The sequence below is a fragment of the Gymnoscopelus braueri genome (genome assembly GCF_963280865.1).
Source record: "Gymnoscopelus braueri genome assembly, chromosome: 24".
In the NCBI taxonomy this organism is placed as follows: domain Eukaryota; kingdom Metazoa; phylum Chordata; class Actinopteri; order Myctophiformes; family Myctophidae; genus Gymnoscopelus; species Gymnoscopelus braueri.
In genome coordinates, this window is record NC_137626.1 from 30,258,465 (window position 1) to 30,276,425 (window position 17,961).

General features: G+C 43.2%; 1 protein-coding gene across 1 annotated transcript in view; it reads left to right on the forward strand.

The window, feature by feature from the left end:
• The window catches only part of LOC308080572 (tensin-1-like), a 142,953-nt gene that overhangs the window by 46,144 nt on the left and 78,848 nt on the right, over positions 1-17,961 (forward strand). The window contains 2 exon segments of the mRNA XM_080422466.1: positions 10,575-10,628; positions 14,749-14,799. Of these exon segments, the coding sequence (XP_080278592.1) occupies positions 10,575-10,628; positions 14,749-14,799 (105 nt within the window).

Consider the following 17,961-nt stretch of genomic DNA (forward strand, 5'->3'; position numbering starts at 1 on the left):
TGTTTTTTGACGTGACAGAGGGGCCTTAAATCACGCATCCCCTTTTCGTGTTTCGTAAAACGAAGACGTTTCTCCACAAGAGTGATATTAATGGCATGTCTGGCTGCTCCTCAGTCAATCAATCCCACTTTAAACTGTCTCTTGTCTTTCTTAATAGTTCCCCTTCCCTCTGGACAGTTGGCTATCGCCTCATGTCTGCACATTAGAGCACTGAAACCTCACAGGACTCCCCCAGAGGCAAATCACGGCCATATTAACCACTTAAACCCCAGGATTCATATTCTGAGCGAAAACTTTATCCGAAAATAGCAGATCCACGAGCTTACAACGCAACGCGTTGTAAGCTTGTAGATCTGCCTTTTCTGGATCAGGGCCACACTTGAAAGCGTTTGAGGCTTGTTTAAAGTTTAAAGCTCTATATTCTTATAGTAATCATCGTTGTCAATCGGGTGTGTGTTCAGTAACAGGGGGGTCTCCCTGTCTCTCCAGCTCTTTAGTAAACAGAAAACAAATTTTCAGGTGGGACACCAATTTGATCCAGTCAGGAAAGAGAACTCATGCCTTGTATCATTACTTCAAATATTTCCTTATCTTTTATCCTGTATAAGCTGAGAGAGAGATGAAGCAGGGACCCCCTCTATATTGTATAAAATTGTGTTTCAGATTATACTTTTTTTGTTTACTTGGTCTGCTCTTTTTTCCCTCTACACCTATACCTCTTTGCCAAAAATAGCCGATCTACAAGCTTGTAGATCTGCTATTTTTGGCTAAAGTTCTCCTCAGAAAAGGGATGCTAGGGTTCAAGTGGTTAAGGTAAAAAGAAAAATCATATCACACAAAGATTTGGCGGACCCCCTGTAGTAACTCTGAGGACCCCCTGTTGAAGACCCCTGCTCTATACTGTACATCAAAGAATACTATCAGTACAACACTCAGTATTTTGCTGCATATCAACATAGTGTACACGCTGCTAAGCCAAAACACGAGAACTGAGAGAGCGGTTCCCTTCTCCAGCTAATTTGGCCCCAAAGTATGTGTTGGGAAGTGTCATAAAAATGGTAGTGAGCCGGGGTGGATATAGCACTCAGCATGCAGCCACACAAGAGGACGACTTTAATTTGAGGGGCGGCTATGTGTGAATTACAGGGAGATGGCAACTTATTTCTGTACCATACTGACAGGCGAGGAAAAACAACGTTTAGCATTCACTCGGCACAGCGTTGGACGCAAGGCAGTGGTCACGGCAAGTGAAGTTCAAGGTCAGTTGAACCAAACAAGTGCTAATGAGGAGATGTTTTTACAGATTTCCATCAAATGGCGTGAGAAATAGTTATAGATAGATCATTTCTGCCCACCTCAATGGGCTACGTTCTAGCTGGGCTACATTCTATGCTTGCTCATGGTGGGTCCTCGCCGATATGCACTCCGACTTTGAAGTCGGACGGTCCCATCTAGGGCATATCGGTCGGATCGGCGGTTCTGGACAACCGCCTATCCAACCGACTCGATACTGGGCACGGCACTCTCTTGGGTCGTTAATGACGCGCACGCCGAGATTGAAGTTGGTCGGTCGAACGGTTCTTGAAACACGCAAACTACAGACACACATACAGATTTTGTGAATTTATAGTAGGATATTTGAGTAGGATATATGACACCTTTGACGACTAATCATTAGTAATGCCTATGTAATAAGTAAGTGGCAAATAATAGAACATTTGGTTCAGAGAATGACTGAATCACTTTACTGTAATGCAGCCTTTAAAACAAGGAAAAGACAACACTTATGCCACAAATTGTGGGTGATATATGAGACTAATAATAATCACAATATCGATATAATATTGATACTTTGCCCAGGCCTATACATTTTGTGTTATTATTGCATCTTGAATTAGGTGGGTATCTTGTAGATCTTGCTTATTGTAAGTCACTCTAGATAAGTGCTAAATGCCTAAATTGTAAATCGTAATCTGCTATTTTAGCTATATTTGAAATATGGCTTAAGTGGTCATGTAAGTGGAGTCAAAAGTACAATGTTTGTCTTCGAAATGTTTTGGAGTGAAAGTCATGAGTATCCAAAAATACAAATACTCAAGTAAAGTACAGATATTCAAAAGATTTACTTAAGTAGGCCTACCATTACTCAAGTAAATGTACCAGTGCTAAAGTAAATGTAAATGTAAGTACACTGTCCACCACAGCATTTGAGCATTCATCCGTGGTTTGCGCCATTGGTTTCTAGACCTGACACCAGGGTGATTCAATTTGCTATGGCTATTGTATTACTAATCCAAAGAACTGTTTGGGAAATAACATTTCGATTGGATTATTTCTAAGTAGTTGGTTGACATTAGTATTGGCTTACAATTTAATATATTGACTCTACTGTTTAGTATTCAAGAAAGCACTGCATGCAGTGTCAACATAGAATATATACACATGCACAGTAAAAGTGTGTGTAAGGGTCCATTTGGTTAAGTTTGTACACTTGAGTTGAGTCACATTAACACTCTTTTACAGTGTAGGAAGCCTTCTACACTACAGTATAGCTTTCTATGTTGTATGTGTAGACTTGAATTGGGCTTGGCCACATTTCAATTTGATTATTGTTAGTTTAGTTTAGTTGGATGGTTTGCATAAAACCCCATTGTACACTTTTTTTTTTTTTTCGAGGATAGAACACATATACCTACAGTAAATAATAATAAAGCCCAGCACTTATTTCCATTGTGGTCCTAATAAAGTCCATATATTAAGTAGTTGTAGTTTTTACAGTTGGTTAACATTAGTATTGTGTTACAATGTATTATATTGACTCTACTGTTCAGTATTCAAGTAAGCACTGCCTGCAGTGTTAATATAGACAGGGTTTGATTTGACAAATAGCTAAAATACGCTATGAACACTAGTGTTACTGTGGTTAACATATATTTATTTGTAATAAAATTGTTAAATTGTGACATTATCAAACACAAATATCAAGCATATCAGACATCAGCAGGGATAAAACATATCCCCACCAGCCATAACAATGAATGACTAGCAAGGGGGTATATCAAAAGCAGAGGCATTGAATCGAACCCTGGACTACATGCACATACGGTATGGGAGAACTCCTACAGTAGCATACTATGTTGTATGCATAGCCTTGGGCTTGGCCTGCCCTGTGCTTGCCTTTCTTCTTGCGTAACTTGTGCTACTATTAGTGGTCAAGTGAGTGAAAACATCCTGTGGGCAGCTCTGGTTAAATGTGACCTCTGAATGATAGCTCAACATGGTCTGTAACAGCCCCATTAGCATTGTCCAAGTTCAACTCAGGCCAGTAATGATAAAAGCATGCTTGTTTTACTGCTAAAGCCCCTGTCTAAAAAAATGTGCCGACGCTCGACGTCTGAAGTATCGCAGTAATACAAAGATGTTGGTAGGAAGAGTCAACGATTCGTTTTCACCAATTCCGCATTTTTACCAGCTCTTTGTGTGACTTTTTTGGCTTTCGAAAACAGATAACCCCCCCCCCGTCCCCCCCGTCAGCCCGCTGCCTAAAAAGTTCCAAGTTCCCAGTGTTGAAAAACGCCATTGGGGTCTGGTGTGGACCACATAATGCGGTCCTGTACCCGGGCCCCCCCACATAAAACTTGGGACGAATAGCGGAGGTTTTCAACCTGTGTCCAAAGTCGGCCACAACTGCACATCTGATATTCATCGCTTCCTTGTTTAATGGGGTATTTTGTTCGTGTGTAGCTCACAGCGAAACGAGGGAGCCCGGGCCGGCCAAGGCATCATCGTAGCCCCCTCCTCACCGCTGACTTGAGGTTTAGACTGTGATCAAATAGCTGCTTCCTCACTGATCCGTGGTCCGTGGCCTCGGACGCTTTCGTGCTTCGAGGTTGCTTTGGCAACATGCAGTGGTGGACAGTAACAAAGTACATTTACTCGAGTGCTGCACTTAAGTGCATTTTTTGAGCATTTCTACTTTACTTGAATACTAGTATTTTTGGTTACTTATGACTTTCACTTCACTGCATTTAACCATAGAGCCGAATGCCAGTGCATGTTGGTAGAAAAATAAAAGGTTATGCTTATTTATGGTGCGTAAACCCATGTGGTAGTGATTTTGTTCTCATGCGAAATTGCCCCCCCCTTTGCGTAATCCACTGGATTTAGCCGGTGGCCTCATCAAACAGAGGCTCGGGCCACTAGTTGCTTGGTAGAATATCATTTTGTTGAGAGAGGGGGATTTCTTTTTTTGCGGAGCGCAATTGCAAAGCGGCAAGAACAACTTCAAAGGAATAGGCTTATGTCACTTCGTGGTCTCGTCACATGTGTCTGAAATCACAGGATAGTTATGCACCCGAAAGAAGCTTGTAGATGTCTGTTATGCCTCCGATGGCGTTGACAGAAATAGGTGTCATCGCTATGTTCCCAGGGTCCTACGTTCCCAGGGCGCTATGTTCCCAGGGCCCGGTTAGTTTTGGCGTTAGGGTAAGGGGGTAGCGTTGAGGTAGGGTTGGCCGTACAGTATGTAAGGGGTTGTTGTTCCCATAGACATATAAAGGTAGACGCCTCCTTCGGCTCTGAGGCATTGGTATCTCGGGCGCCATTTTAGAGTAGGCAAGCTTCCGCGTGTGTCACAGAAGGGGGCATTCGGTAGGCCAATCAGAGACAGGTGGGGGGAGCGGGTCTTTTCGTAAGAGGCAGCCGTGCAGCAAAAGTCAGTTAGACGCGTTGTGATTGGCCAGTAGTCTACGCGCTGTGATTGGCCAGGAGTCTACGCGCTGTGATTGGCCAGTAGTCAACGCGCTGTGATTGGCCAGTAGTCACTTTGAATGGTAGCTTGCCTACTCTAAAATGGCGACCGCGATACCAGTCGCTCCAACAAACTGCAGAGGCCAATGAGGTATCTAGGTTTCTATATCTATGGTTGTTCCGGCCTCTTCCAAGTGGGATGAGAGACAAGGGCGTGGCTGCACGACACTAAGTTGGACATTTGAGGATGATACGCGAAAGAAGAAGAAGGGTTGTTGTTGGGTAAATGGTAAATGTATACAGCACCTTTATCCAAAGCGCTTTACCATTTTTACCCATTACCCATTCACACATCGATGGCAGAGGAAACCATGCAAGGCAACAAACTGCTCATGGGGAGCAGTGTGTTGCTCAAGGACACTTCGACACTAACCCAGGGGGAGCCGTCTAACCCGGAATCTTCCTTTTACCAAGCGGCCACTCTTACCTCCTGAGCCACTGCAGCCACTGTTGGCGGCTGGGTTGGTGTTAAGGTAAGGGTTAGGATTAGGGTTGGGGTTGAGGGAACACTGTGCTGAGGGGACATAGAAGACACTCTCCCTGGGAATCACTTCAGTTGGATGGAGTTTTAGGTTGTTTGGTTGATCTTGTCTTTGTTCGTTGTGAAAACAATCATTTAATATTTAGACAGACCGCACAAACATGGTCACTGGGCGTGCTCTCTCCTGTGCACAGCCGTTTCTGTGCACGGTAGCATGCATGCTGATGCGCACATGCACTTACTGTATGCACTGATCCATTCACACATGCATCCACCCATACAGACTCTCTCTGTCTCTCTCTCTCTGTCTCTCTCTTTCTCTCTCTCTCTCTCTCTCTCTGTGACACTCTCTCACTCTCACACACACACACACACACACACACACACACACACACACACACACACACACACACACACACACACACACACACACACACACACACACACACACACACACACACACACACACACACACAGTGTGACAAATGTGTTAATTTATCCATTTGTAACTCCGAGACTGTAATTTATCCATTTGACTCCGAGAGTGTACAAATGGACCCCTTCGGGTCCTTTTGGTTCTATTTGTACGCTCTCAGAGTCAAATGAACACTCAGGATTTTACTGTCCACACACTTAGAGAGCTGTCTAAACAGAGAATGTTTATGCAGAGTTCAGTTTGAGTAAAACGTTTCACTGACGGAGCTCTCACACTGTGCTCGACATTACGTATACTGTGCATCTGATAATGTTTTGTCATCAACACCGTCACCGGACGCTGCCTGCGTTCACCCACGCCAGCCGCGCTGCCACCCAGCCAGATACAGTGGGATTAGCATTACACGCTCGACATCGCGTTGAAATGTCAAAACAAGACACAACGTCCCCGTCCCCCCCGCCCCCAATGTGTGCACACACACAGACCCATCACAACGCTTCCAACCATGTATTAACCATCCAAGTCAAACAGAAACCCTGTCTGACATGGAAAGCTCTCCAAAGTGCTGTCGGAGCGGAGCGGCAGAGATCCTTATTTGGCCCCAGCTTTTCAAAGCGAAGAATTTATACTCTCTCGGGCAAACTGCCATCGGCTCTCTGCAGCGGTTCTCATGTGCGCTGGAGAAGCGTCTGAGGAATTCGGAGCATGGTAGATCCAATGGGAGCACTTTGTGTTGTTATTCTTATTGAAATCCAGCGCATGAATGATGTACAAGACCAGCCACACTTTCTCTCTTTCACGGGCAAGACAGGTGAACTGTAGTCAGATTAGATTTTCATCCACTTTATAGGATTGACACGTCGTCAAAATAATTCACACCTTGCTGAACCACACAAACCCTATAGCGGCCTTATTCTGGGGGCGAACATTCAGCAGAAATTGTAGATTGATCTGTTATTTTAAGAGATTTGTTGAGGGAAAAAAGGAGCGGACCAAAGTCCTGGGGTACCCGGGTCAACTAAGTACGTATATGGGGGTTTAAGGGGTTAAGTATGATTTGAGTTGATTTCTTTGTCAACCAATTTACTCACTTGAGATATGTGACCTTTGCTGTAGGAATATGGGTCAGGTTCAAAAATCCTGACTGTGAGAGGAGGGTGGCCCCCTCTGTGTAGCTCTTTAAATTCTTTGACCGGTCGTTGCGGCTTCACAGACCCCCCTCGTGACTGGATGAGATTAAAAGGCCCTGTTTGGTTCATGCAAACTAGGACTCTCATTCTTTAACCCTAAGTCTCTCATACAGAATTTCCTGTAGAGCGAGGTTATACACAACGATCAACATAGGGATACCTTATTGTACAGTGGCAGAAACTATGGGATAACTTGGGAAACGGGGGCATAAAATGCCAAACAAGTGTTGTTGAAAACTAGTAAAACTCTGGACATTCATTACTGAATCCTCCAGGTGAAGGTTAACGTTCTGCTGTCCTGTTCTCTGAATGACATATGTTTAAATGTTGTGTATACAGATAAAGATAATAGAGATTTGGCACGTTGAAGGTGACGTGAAACATTAACACTCAAAATAATTTCTCGGGTACACAAATGACGCCACACTTGTTAGGCGGGTTTACACAGTGCATATCTTAATGGCTTGAGATGGAGACCAGACAGGCTGAGGAATAGATGCCATGCACAGATACAGACCTCTTTACTGGTTCTCGAAGTGGGGTCCGGGGACCCCTGTACGTCCTTGAGGGGGTTCCAGCGGGTCCCCAGCTAATTGAGCTAATATGGCATCAAAATCAGTTTAGCTACCTTAACCTTATATATACACAGTAAAGGCTATTTGGATCTGCTCTTTTCCAAAAATCTTGACAAAATGTGAAACATTTGGAATATTTTTTAACACAAATGTTGTATGGAGTCCCTGGCAATAATACAAAATACATAATACGCTTCATTTGGGGGTCCTTGAAAGTTTGAGAGCCACTGCTGTAACTGGTTTCATCAATAGCTATTTAGCCCCCCCAGCCCCTTCACTCTCTCCAGTACAGTCAGCCCAGAAATGAGCTGAACTGTATCATTTTACAGGCTTCGGCTTAAGGAGGGTAGGGTATATATATATATATATATATATAAGTGTTGAGTCTGGTTTATTGGTGCCGGCGCGTGCGCCTGAGCCTCTCACAGATCTTCCATTCGAGCTGTTTTTTTTTGTTCTGGTCTTCAGAAGCGCAAAGCGCCACGCATTAGTTCGCGCCGCGGCTGCCATATATGGACAAAACCCCATCACTCTGATAGACCATGCTGTGGTCGGCGCGTTCGAGCTCGTGCGGCCGAGACGCGGAGCGTGAGGGAACGCCGGGCCGTGTGATTCCCGACGTCGGCGGTTGTGTTTCCTCTCGGCCCGCTGAGGCTGTTTTTTGGCCGTCTGTCTGTTGTCTGCTCCCCCATGGCCCCCTGTCTTGATATCTTTGGCTGCTTATACGGTAATGTCTGTCTGTGGTGTCGGTCTTTATGAATCACTTTTAACCCATTAAGACCGGGAACGCATCGGTGTCATTTTTCGATTTCTTTGGCTATTCAAAAATAGCAGATCTACAAGCTCGCAGTTTGAAAATGTGTTTTTAACTCAAATCTTTGCTTCTGGGGATTCTACAAATGTCTTTTCAATCAAAAACAGTTTTCTGAAAAAAAACGTATACGTTGCTATAATATCAGTGGTGCTTAAAACTTTTTTCATGTCAAGGACCTCCTAAAATTATATGTATTTGGCCACGGACCCCCATCTCAAAATATTTTGTTTGGACTCCCAGAAGCAAAGATTTGAGTTACAAATGTTCACTTTAAAAAATATATATTCAAAGATTTGCCCAAATTTTCCATGTTTAAAAACAAAATAGCAGATCCACAAGCTCTGAGCTTGTAGATCTGCTATTTTTGAATAACCAAAGAAATCTAAAAATGACACAGATGCGTTCCCGGTCTGAATGGGTTAAAACCAGAATATGACCCTTATCGCATGTGTCGCCTCGTATTGAATGGTGGACACGCACCTCCCCTGCGTTTTCTCTCTCCGGAAACTCAAAAGAGTTGTGCGTTGTCGTCAGCAGTAAAGTCACAATACTACACAGTACGCTACAACACACACGGCTTCCCGTCAGCCGTGAATAAACGTGAGATCTTGTGCAGGTGGACCTGCTTTGAGGGAGGGGGGGGACGGGGTGTTCTACCACTGATATGTGTGTGTCAGTCACAGCCCGGGGAACTGCGCGAGTTGTAAACAGCACGCATGAGAGCGTGTTTACAACTCGTGCGGTACAGCCTCCGGTGTTGCAGGAGAAACTGGCTGTGGTGCACTGTACGTGTAGAGCAGATATTAGAGTTTCTGCATTTGTATGTGATGATGTTGCGGTTTAGTTTTCAGATGATACCGACCCAAATGTGCACATGCAGAATTGTACATACATACGCGCAATTAACTCCAGAACGAGCTGTCTCTCTCTCTCTCTCTCACTCTCTCACTCACTCACTCACTCACTCACTCACTCACTCACTCACTCACTCACTCTCTCTCTAGACCACTGTTCTATGACTACTCAATACAACCAACCTCATCATTTGAATCACTTTGTACCATCATTTGATTCTATGTATTGATGGGTCTCATGGTTTGTGCTAAACGTGGAGCTTGCAACAGCATCGTCGCTAATGGTGTGTGTCGCTGCAGCCGTCGCCGTGCGTATCGGAGCGAACTGGAATCAGATGCTATCCACGCAAACTCGCTCTGATCAGTGTGATGATAGCATCTCCAAGTCAACGAGGCTTTTGTTTTCCCTAATTAACCACAAAGCTTCCTTCCTTCCTCCGTCGATCTGCCGTCCACTGATAGTGTGCTCTGTCATCTCAGCCACTCGGTAAACATCCGTGGACGCGACGCAACACACACACCCACTTTAGTGTCCAGGCACATGTTATTTACAATGATGTGCATGTGTGTACACATACACACACACACACACACACACACACACACACACACACACACACACACACACACACACACACACACACACACACACACACACACACACACACACACACACACACACACACAGTTCATGCTCAAATGAGCACCATCACTCAGCTTGTCAAAAAGGCTTGAAAACATCCTGTGTATAAGGGTAAATAAGATCAGTGATTTGTGATGTGGGATCCAATAACGGACATATTAGCAGGCTTTTTTGTGTTTGCGTGCACTCGCGCACATGTGTTTGTTCATCAAATCAAATCAAACTTTATTTATAGCGCACATTTAAAACAACCATGGTTGACCAAAGTGCTGTACAAGATAAAAAAACAAAGCATCAACATAATACATACAGTATACACATGTGTCCACATGAGCACATAACATGCATTATATAAAATGAAATAAATACAGTAAGATAAGCTCAAATGAGATTAAAAACCAGGGAAAAGGAGTGAGTCTTGGGTAAAGATTTAAAAACCTTGATGGACTGGGTAGATCTGATGGTGAGGGACATGTGTGTTGTGTGGGTAATTCATAGAGTATATTGAATTACAGTAGTGCCAGCCACTGCTCTCATGCTGCGAGAAGGGATACAAGAAGGGATACAACATTGTGGATCAAGCATTTCACACTCTCTCTTCTTTCACAGTCTTCTGCAAAGTTGAAGTTTTGTGTATTTGTCCTGATTCTCTCTCTCTCTCTCTCTCTCTCTCTCTCTCTCTCTCTCTCTCTCTCTCTCTCTCTCTCTCTCTCTCTGTCTGTCTGTCTGTCTGTCTGTGTGTCTCTCTCTCTCTCTGTGGTTCCATTTACAGGTCACCACAGCATGTATACCGCCTGTACCGCCTAACCAACCAACCGCCCAACTGGTGAGTGTTTGTCCAAGTCTAACGTGTAGGTGTGTGTTTGATCAGCTGTGTGTATTCATGCACAGTATGGGTGCGTATACTAATACTTCCGTGCATGTGCATGTGTGGCCTTTATGCGTGCGCATAGCGACTCCCGAAATATTGACCGATCAAATAACCTTTGACCTCTGAGATGCAGTGGCACTTCCTGGAATTGTACCAGAAGTGACACACAAGGATCGTCACAGTGTTACTGGGTGGCGGTCAGCAGTGGTAACTAAGTATATTCACTAAAATACTGTATTTATGTACAATTTTGAGGTACTTTCATTTTACTTGAGTATTTACATTTCTTGATACTTTATACTTTTGATTGATTGATTGACATTTTTATTATAGTCTCCTGCACCACAAGATGCCCGGCCCGCATGGGCTTACAAGACACACACAAAATAAACATATACCAAGATGTCCACAAATGCAATACATAAATATATTGATTGTTCAGGCTGTGAGTTATAGATACATTGTTCTCCAGCACAACTGCCATGCCTTCTCTAGGAATTTTCCTAATACAAAAACTTGCTTAGTGAACAGCCAACTTAACAACATTCAGACATCCAAAACAAATCCCGATTTTTTTTCCTGGATTTTTTCCATCTTGCACAGTGGACAGTGAAAAACTAAATTAATACTGCATCTCAGAGGCAGAGGCTGTCTCATTATTTGACAGCTTTAGTTATTAGTAGTTGCTTTGCAGATTCATATAATGAATACAAAATATGCATTAACTACGTAAGCCCTATTTTATACTTCGGCTATTCAGAAATAGACGATCTGCAAACTGAGAATGTAGATCTGGTATATTGGAAAACGTTTAGCACTTTCACTTTGTTACTTTAAGCCTATTTTGATGCCAATACCTTTGTAGCCTACTTTTACTCAAGTAAAATAAGAATACATGACTTTTGCTTGTAACATTTCTGCATTGTGGTACTGTATTGCTACTTTTACTTTAATTAACAAAATCTGAGTAATTTTTCCACCCCTGGTGGTCAGGGGTCAGTTTCCATATCCAGAAGAATTTCCTTCCCGTGCTCAACAACTTCCTTTAGAGCCCTTGTTGACGACTTGCTTCCTTATGTCCGTTCGTAGACAGCTTTAGAGCTTTAGAGATAACCAGAGACACAGAGGGTGAGAAAATGAGACCAGAACAAAGGCACTGGCAGAGAGCGCAGCAGGTCGCTGCACTGAGAGATGGAACTGCCTTCCGACTGACGGACAGCGTTGCCAGATTTTGCGAGAGAAATAAGCAACCAGGTTTATGAAAACAAGCCCAAAAGAAGCGACTACTCAAGGCCACATGAGTGCTTTAAACCTATGCACTGTATACATCGGCTATTTGAAAATAGCCGATCTACAAGCTCACAATGCGCCGCGATGCGACGCGTTGTGAGCTTGTAGATCTGCTATTTTCAAAAAAAAACTTGAAATAAAGTGTGGAATATTTGGAATATTTTAATTAACATTAACATTCTAACAATACAAATCTGGTACGGGGCTCCCTGGCACAAAACATTTTCAGATGGGGGTTAGGGACAATTACATGTTAATTTGGGGGTCCATGACATGAGCATATTTGAGAACCTCTGGTTTAAATAGTAATTAAAACATATGGAAGCGAGCCCAAATAAGCAGAGCTGCACTTTAGAAAACAAGTCCAAAAAACTGCAACCACCATTATTTACAAGCAACTTTGCAAAAAACAAGCCCAAAGTCGCTTATAATAAGCAGACATGGCAACACTGCAGGCTTAAATTCTGCCGATGTGCCTTTGAGCAAAGTGAATTGTGAGCTCTGAGCGGCGTACCACGCTGCTGCTTCTTTGCAGTGCTTTTGATTGTGTGTCTCATCTCCTGTATGCCCTCAGCATTCAATCACATTTCATTCATGTATCATGAATGATACATGACAAGTTATGATGTACGGCAGTAGTAGTACAGCAGTAGTTATGATTCATAACGACTACTGTGTAATACTGTGCTTCAGTGGTTCTCAAACCTTTTCGTGTCACGGACCCCCAAATTAGTATGCATTTGGCCGTGGACCCCCATCTGAAAATATTTAGTGCCAGGGAGTGGGACCCCCATACAAGATTTATATTGTTAAAATGTTTCAAAAATATTCCATAGATTATTTTGAAAAAAAATGCATATTTACAATTCAGCATGTTAAGCTTCTAGATCGGCTATTTTCAAATTACCAATGTACTGATTTAGATGCTATATTAAATAATATTGCTGGGACCCCTAAGAAGCCCCTCAGGAACCCCTGGGGGTCCCTGGACCCCACTTTGAGAACCTCTGGTTGCGTCAGTGGCCAGTGCTGCACTGTGGTTCTGGAAGAGGAACAGCAGACTCTTCAAATGGCCTCGGCTTGATAACTGAGCGGGAGCGCTGCTTTTAACCCATTAAAACCGGGAAAGCATCTGTGTCATTTTAGATTTTAGCGTTGGCTATTCAAAAAATAACAGATCTACAGTACAATCTACAAGCTGCACGCTTGTACATCTGCTATTTTAGAGCATTTGAAAAAAATATCTTGACAGTGTTCGAAATATTTTTCGACACAAATCTTCTCTTCTGGGCGTCCCTGGCACCAGTGTTGATTTTGACAGCAAATTTTGATTTAGTTTTCTGAATACAATTCCATTTAGTTTTTGTCATATTTTAGTCACCTGAATTTTTTTAAATTTTTGTCTAGTTTTAGTCGACTAAATTTCATAAGATTTAATCGACTGAATCTACAGTTGATTTAGTTGACTAAAATGTATTTTGGCGGTGCCTTGATGGCGTCGTAATGGCTGATTTTACACTTGGTTTTATGCTGAAAATAGCCGATCTACAAGCTCACAACGCGTCGCAGCGCGACGCGTTGTGAGCTTGTAGATCTGCTATTTTCAGAGTGCAACACACGAGCACAACCAAACATAAAATGACTTGTCTTTTAGTTCTACTGGATCTCTTCTCCACTAGTCCATCCCTAACATTTTAGTCTAGTTTCTATTTATTGATGAAATTGTCAATATATTTAGTCTAGTTTTAGGCATCATAGCTTAGTTTTTATTTCGTTTTTATTTCGTTTTTGTCAGTGAAAAAAGGTAGTCGACGAGAATTTTTCGTCATAGTTTTAGTCGACGAAATCAACACTGCCTGGCACAAAACATTTTCAGATGGGGGTCCGTGGCCAAATATATATCATTTGGGGGTTTTCCCCTCACTTTTAGAGCTGTCTGTTTTTTCCCTGGTGAGTTTGATTTGAGGGTTTCACTGCAGTCACCACGCTGCTGCTTCTTTGCAGTGCTTTTGATTGTGTGTCTCATCTCTTGTATGCCCTCAGCATTCAATCGCATTTCATTCATGTATCATAAGTTATGATGTACGGCAGTAGCAGCACAGTAGTAGTATATGATTCATAACGACTACTGTGTAATGCTGTGCTTCAGTGGTTCTCAAACCTTTTCGTTTAAAGGACCCCCAAATTAGTATGCATTTGGCCATCGACCCTTTTCTGAAAATATTTTCAGGTGGGGGTCCGCGGCCAAATATATATCATTTTGGGGGTTTTCCCTAACTTTTAGGGCTGTCTGGTTTTTCCCTGGTGAGTTTCATTTGAGGGTTGCACTGCAGTCAAGATGTGATGATTCTACTGACCTCTGGTGGACGTCTTAGTGCAGCCTTCATGAGAAGACAAAATGAAGAGCTTGTTTCTTTTGACATGAACTACTGTATCCACCATTTAGAAAATACACACAGTATACTAACGCCGTGGGAATTACCGTATATTTCAGCAAAATGATGAGTATCAGAGAGACAATGGATCAGTGGATTTACAAGTCTCACATCAGATGTTTGATTCAGCTTGTTACACATGTGTTAACACTGGAACGTGTGTGTGTCCGTGTGCATGTGTGTGTGTGTGTGTGTGTGTGTGTGTGTGTGTGTGTGTGTGTGTGTGTGTGTGTGTGTGTGTGTGTGTGTGCGTGTGCGTGTGTCTTTCTGCATGTGTGAGCTGAATTCATGATTCTCTCTCTCTCTCTCTCTCTCTCTCTCTCTCTCTCTCTCATTCTCTCTCTCCTCAGCCTCAGCCTCAAACAACTCCGAAGCTCCCGCTAAAGCATGTAGACACCCCGGTAAGTAACACATCAGATTTTCTTAGGGATGCACGATGAATTGTTCATCATATCAGCATTGGCGGATACTTACTTAAAAATGTGATATTGTTAAAATATGCGATATCGGGAAAGATAATCCTGATATTTTTTGCCGATATTTTAAGATTGAATGTGAACCCGAAAAAGCCTTATGCGATGAATGAAGGCTGCAGATTCAATCAGGGTTGTCTGGGGAAGCTTTCAAAAGGGTCTACCTGTAGAACAAGTAAAAAGCAAAACAAGTTGGCGAAATGTTACGTAGAAATACATGTTACTTCTTTTCTACATTTAAGTTGTTTGAACTAATATGTGCATCAGTGGGCCTAATACATCAGGTAATGGAGTGCCGAAGTCTGACATCACTGCCGCTAGAGGGCGCTATCCCCCTCGGTCACAGCGTTATTTTTTGTATTTGATTTCCCACATAGGGAATCATAGATCATGTCAGATAAGAACTGTGTTCCAAAAAAAATTAAAATAAAAAAAAACACCGGCCGCTTTTAAGCATCAACTGATGGTGAAAAAGTACTAATTTATCCAATAATTTTTTTTCTCTCCAATCAAATGTAACTCGATGTCAAAAAAATGACACAGAGTCATATGATTATTTTTGGAACACTTCTTATATGACCGCGATCTAAGATTCCCAAGTGGGAAATCCAATACCAAAAATAACACCGTGACCCCTGGGGTACTGGGAGCGACGTCAGGACTTCGCTGCTCTATTAGAATGCACAGTATTTTAGTCTGCATCTTACATCCAGAATCACAGTTACTGTATAATAACAGATGTTAAGGTAAACCCTACTGGAAACTTGTATTGCACATCGGTATCAGTATCGAATCGATCGATACTTGCCCGGCGTTGCGCTGGTCATTGCGTTGACAACGCGTCGTTTCATGACACGTTGATCAGCGTGTTCAGGTTCTGGTAGCCGGCATTGGCCGGGTTATTGCGTGGGTGAAATAGGCTCTCTCTCCCTTCCCCTCTGGCTCCCCTCCCCTCTGGCTCCTCCCTCTTTTACTCTCACTCCCTCTCTCCCTATATCTCTCTCCCTCTCTCCCTCTCTCTCTTGTGGGTGAGCGAGCTCTGGTCTGACGTCACATACAACTTCCGTCCCTCCCACCCTCTTTCCCCCCCTTTCTCCCTCTCAACCAGTGTTGATTTTGACACCAAATTTTGATTTAGTCATAGTCTTTTGAATACAAATTCCCTTTAGTTTTTGTCTAGTTTTTTTGTCTAGTTCAACTAAATATCATAAGATTATAGTCTAAAATGTATTTTGGCGGGCCTTGATGGTGTCGTAATGGCTGATTTTACACTTGGTTGCATGCTGAAAATAGCCGATCTACAAGCTCACACAGCTTGTAGATCTGCTATTTTCAGAGCGCAACACCTGAGTGCAGCCAAACATAAAATGACTTGTCTTAGTTCTAGTGGATCTCTTCTCCACTATAGTCCCTCCCTGACATTTTGGTCTAGTTTTTATTTGTTGACGAAATTGTCAATATATTTAGTCATCGTAGCTTAGTTTTTATTTAGTTTTTATTTAGTTTTTGTCAGTGAAAAATGGTAGTCGACAAATTTTTTTTTGTCATAGTTTTAGTAGGCTAAAATCAACACTGCTCTCAACCTCTGTCTGTCTCTCTCTCCCTCTCACCGATCGAGCTCTGGTCTGACGTCACATACAACCTCCGTCCCTCTCACCCTCTTTTCCTCCCTTTCTCCCTCTCAACCTCTGTCTGTCTCTTACTCTCTCTCCCTCTTACTGATCGAGCTCTGGTCTGACGTCTCACACAACAGAAACCGGTGCCTAACAATGCTTACTTGTGAACTGTGACGTCAATCACATCCATATATGGGAATAACCCGTTGCCTAACTACGCCGATTTGTGCCGATGTCAGGGCATGTCCACTCCATATATGGGCGTATTTGCGGATTAGCGCTGCCGTCGGGCATATCCATATATTGGCATATATCTGCACACCTGCCACATGGGTTCAGTTGTTATTCTAGACGTCAATAGTCATGCCTTACAAATTCAAGGTTCTGGAGTAATATTACTTGTAATAGAATGGACCTTAATACATCTATAAATCCCAGGTGCCTTCCAAGAAGAAGTTAACTCTGAGAGTGTCACAATGGACCCAAATGTGCACGCACGCGCACTTGCACGCACACACACATTTTTATACACACCTCCCACACCAGTGGGTTTTGCTGGTCAACAGTCTCAACCACAGACACAAACACACACACACGCACACGCACACACACGCACGCACACGCACATTCACCCACTCATGCGTCATAGTAATGACTGAGCGAAGGCATCCAACAAACATCAGCCCAGACGCTTGGCTCATCGGGAGAGTTTCTGCCGGTGACTCAGGGCCAGGTCCTAAACACTGAGCGATGACTCAATCTGCTCTCACTTATTCACACATAACTCACCTTATATGCACTCAGACGGAGAGAGAGAGAGAGAGAGAGAGAGAGAGAGAGAGAACTGGGTGGTTGACGGGACAAATGCACACAAGGGGGCATGGAGGGGACAGGTTACGTTGCTTACTGCAAGAAGAGAGATGGAGATGGTCTACGAAACTATGTATGATATTGTCTCTGTCGGGTAAAAAGCCAAGGATATATATTCAAAGTTGGGTCCATTTTTGCACTCTCAGAGCTAAATTGACACTTAGAATATTGCAGTATAGGGTTGAGACATGGGTATACGTTAACACAGCAGATATGACTGGCAATATATACAAATGGTGTGGCACGTGGTAGAGCGCGTACTGTACCATATCATTATCAAGCTTAAACCCTTCCAGCAGCTGGCCAAGGTTACAATCTGACCTCAGGCCCATGACTGCATGTCATCAACCCTCTCTCCCCCCTGCCTTTCCTGTCCGTCACTGTCAAAACTAGGAAATTTTGTGGATCTCGGGATCCGCATAGAAATGGCGTGGCTCCGAGTCGACGACGATCTCGGACTTGGCTCCAATATGGATCTCAGACTCCGTGTGACCAGTCTGTGATGTCAGTCGTCTATGTCATAGACATAGGTCGTGCTGAAAGCTTGCCCAAATTTGAAGTCATACAAATTTGGATTCATGATTAATTTGGGCAAGCTTTCAGC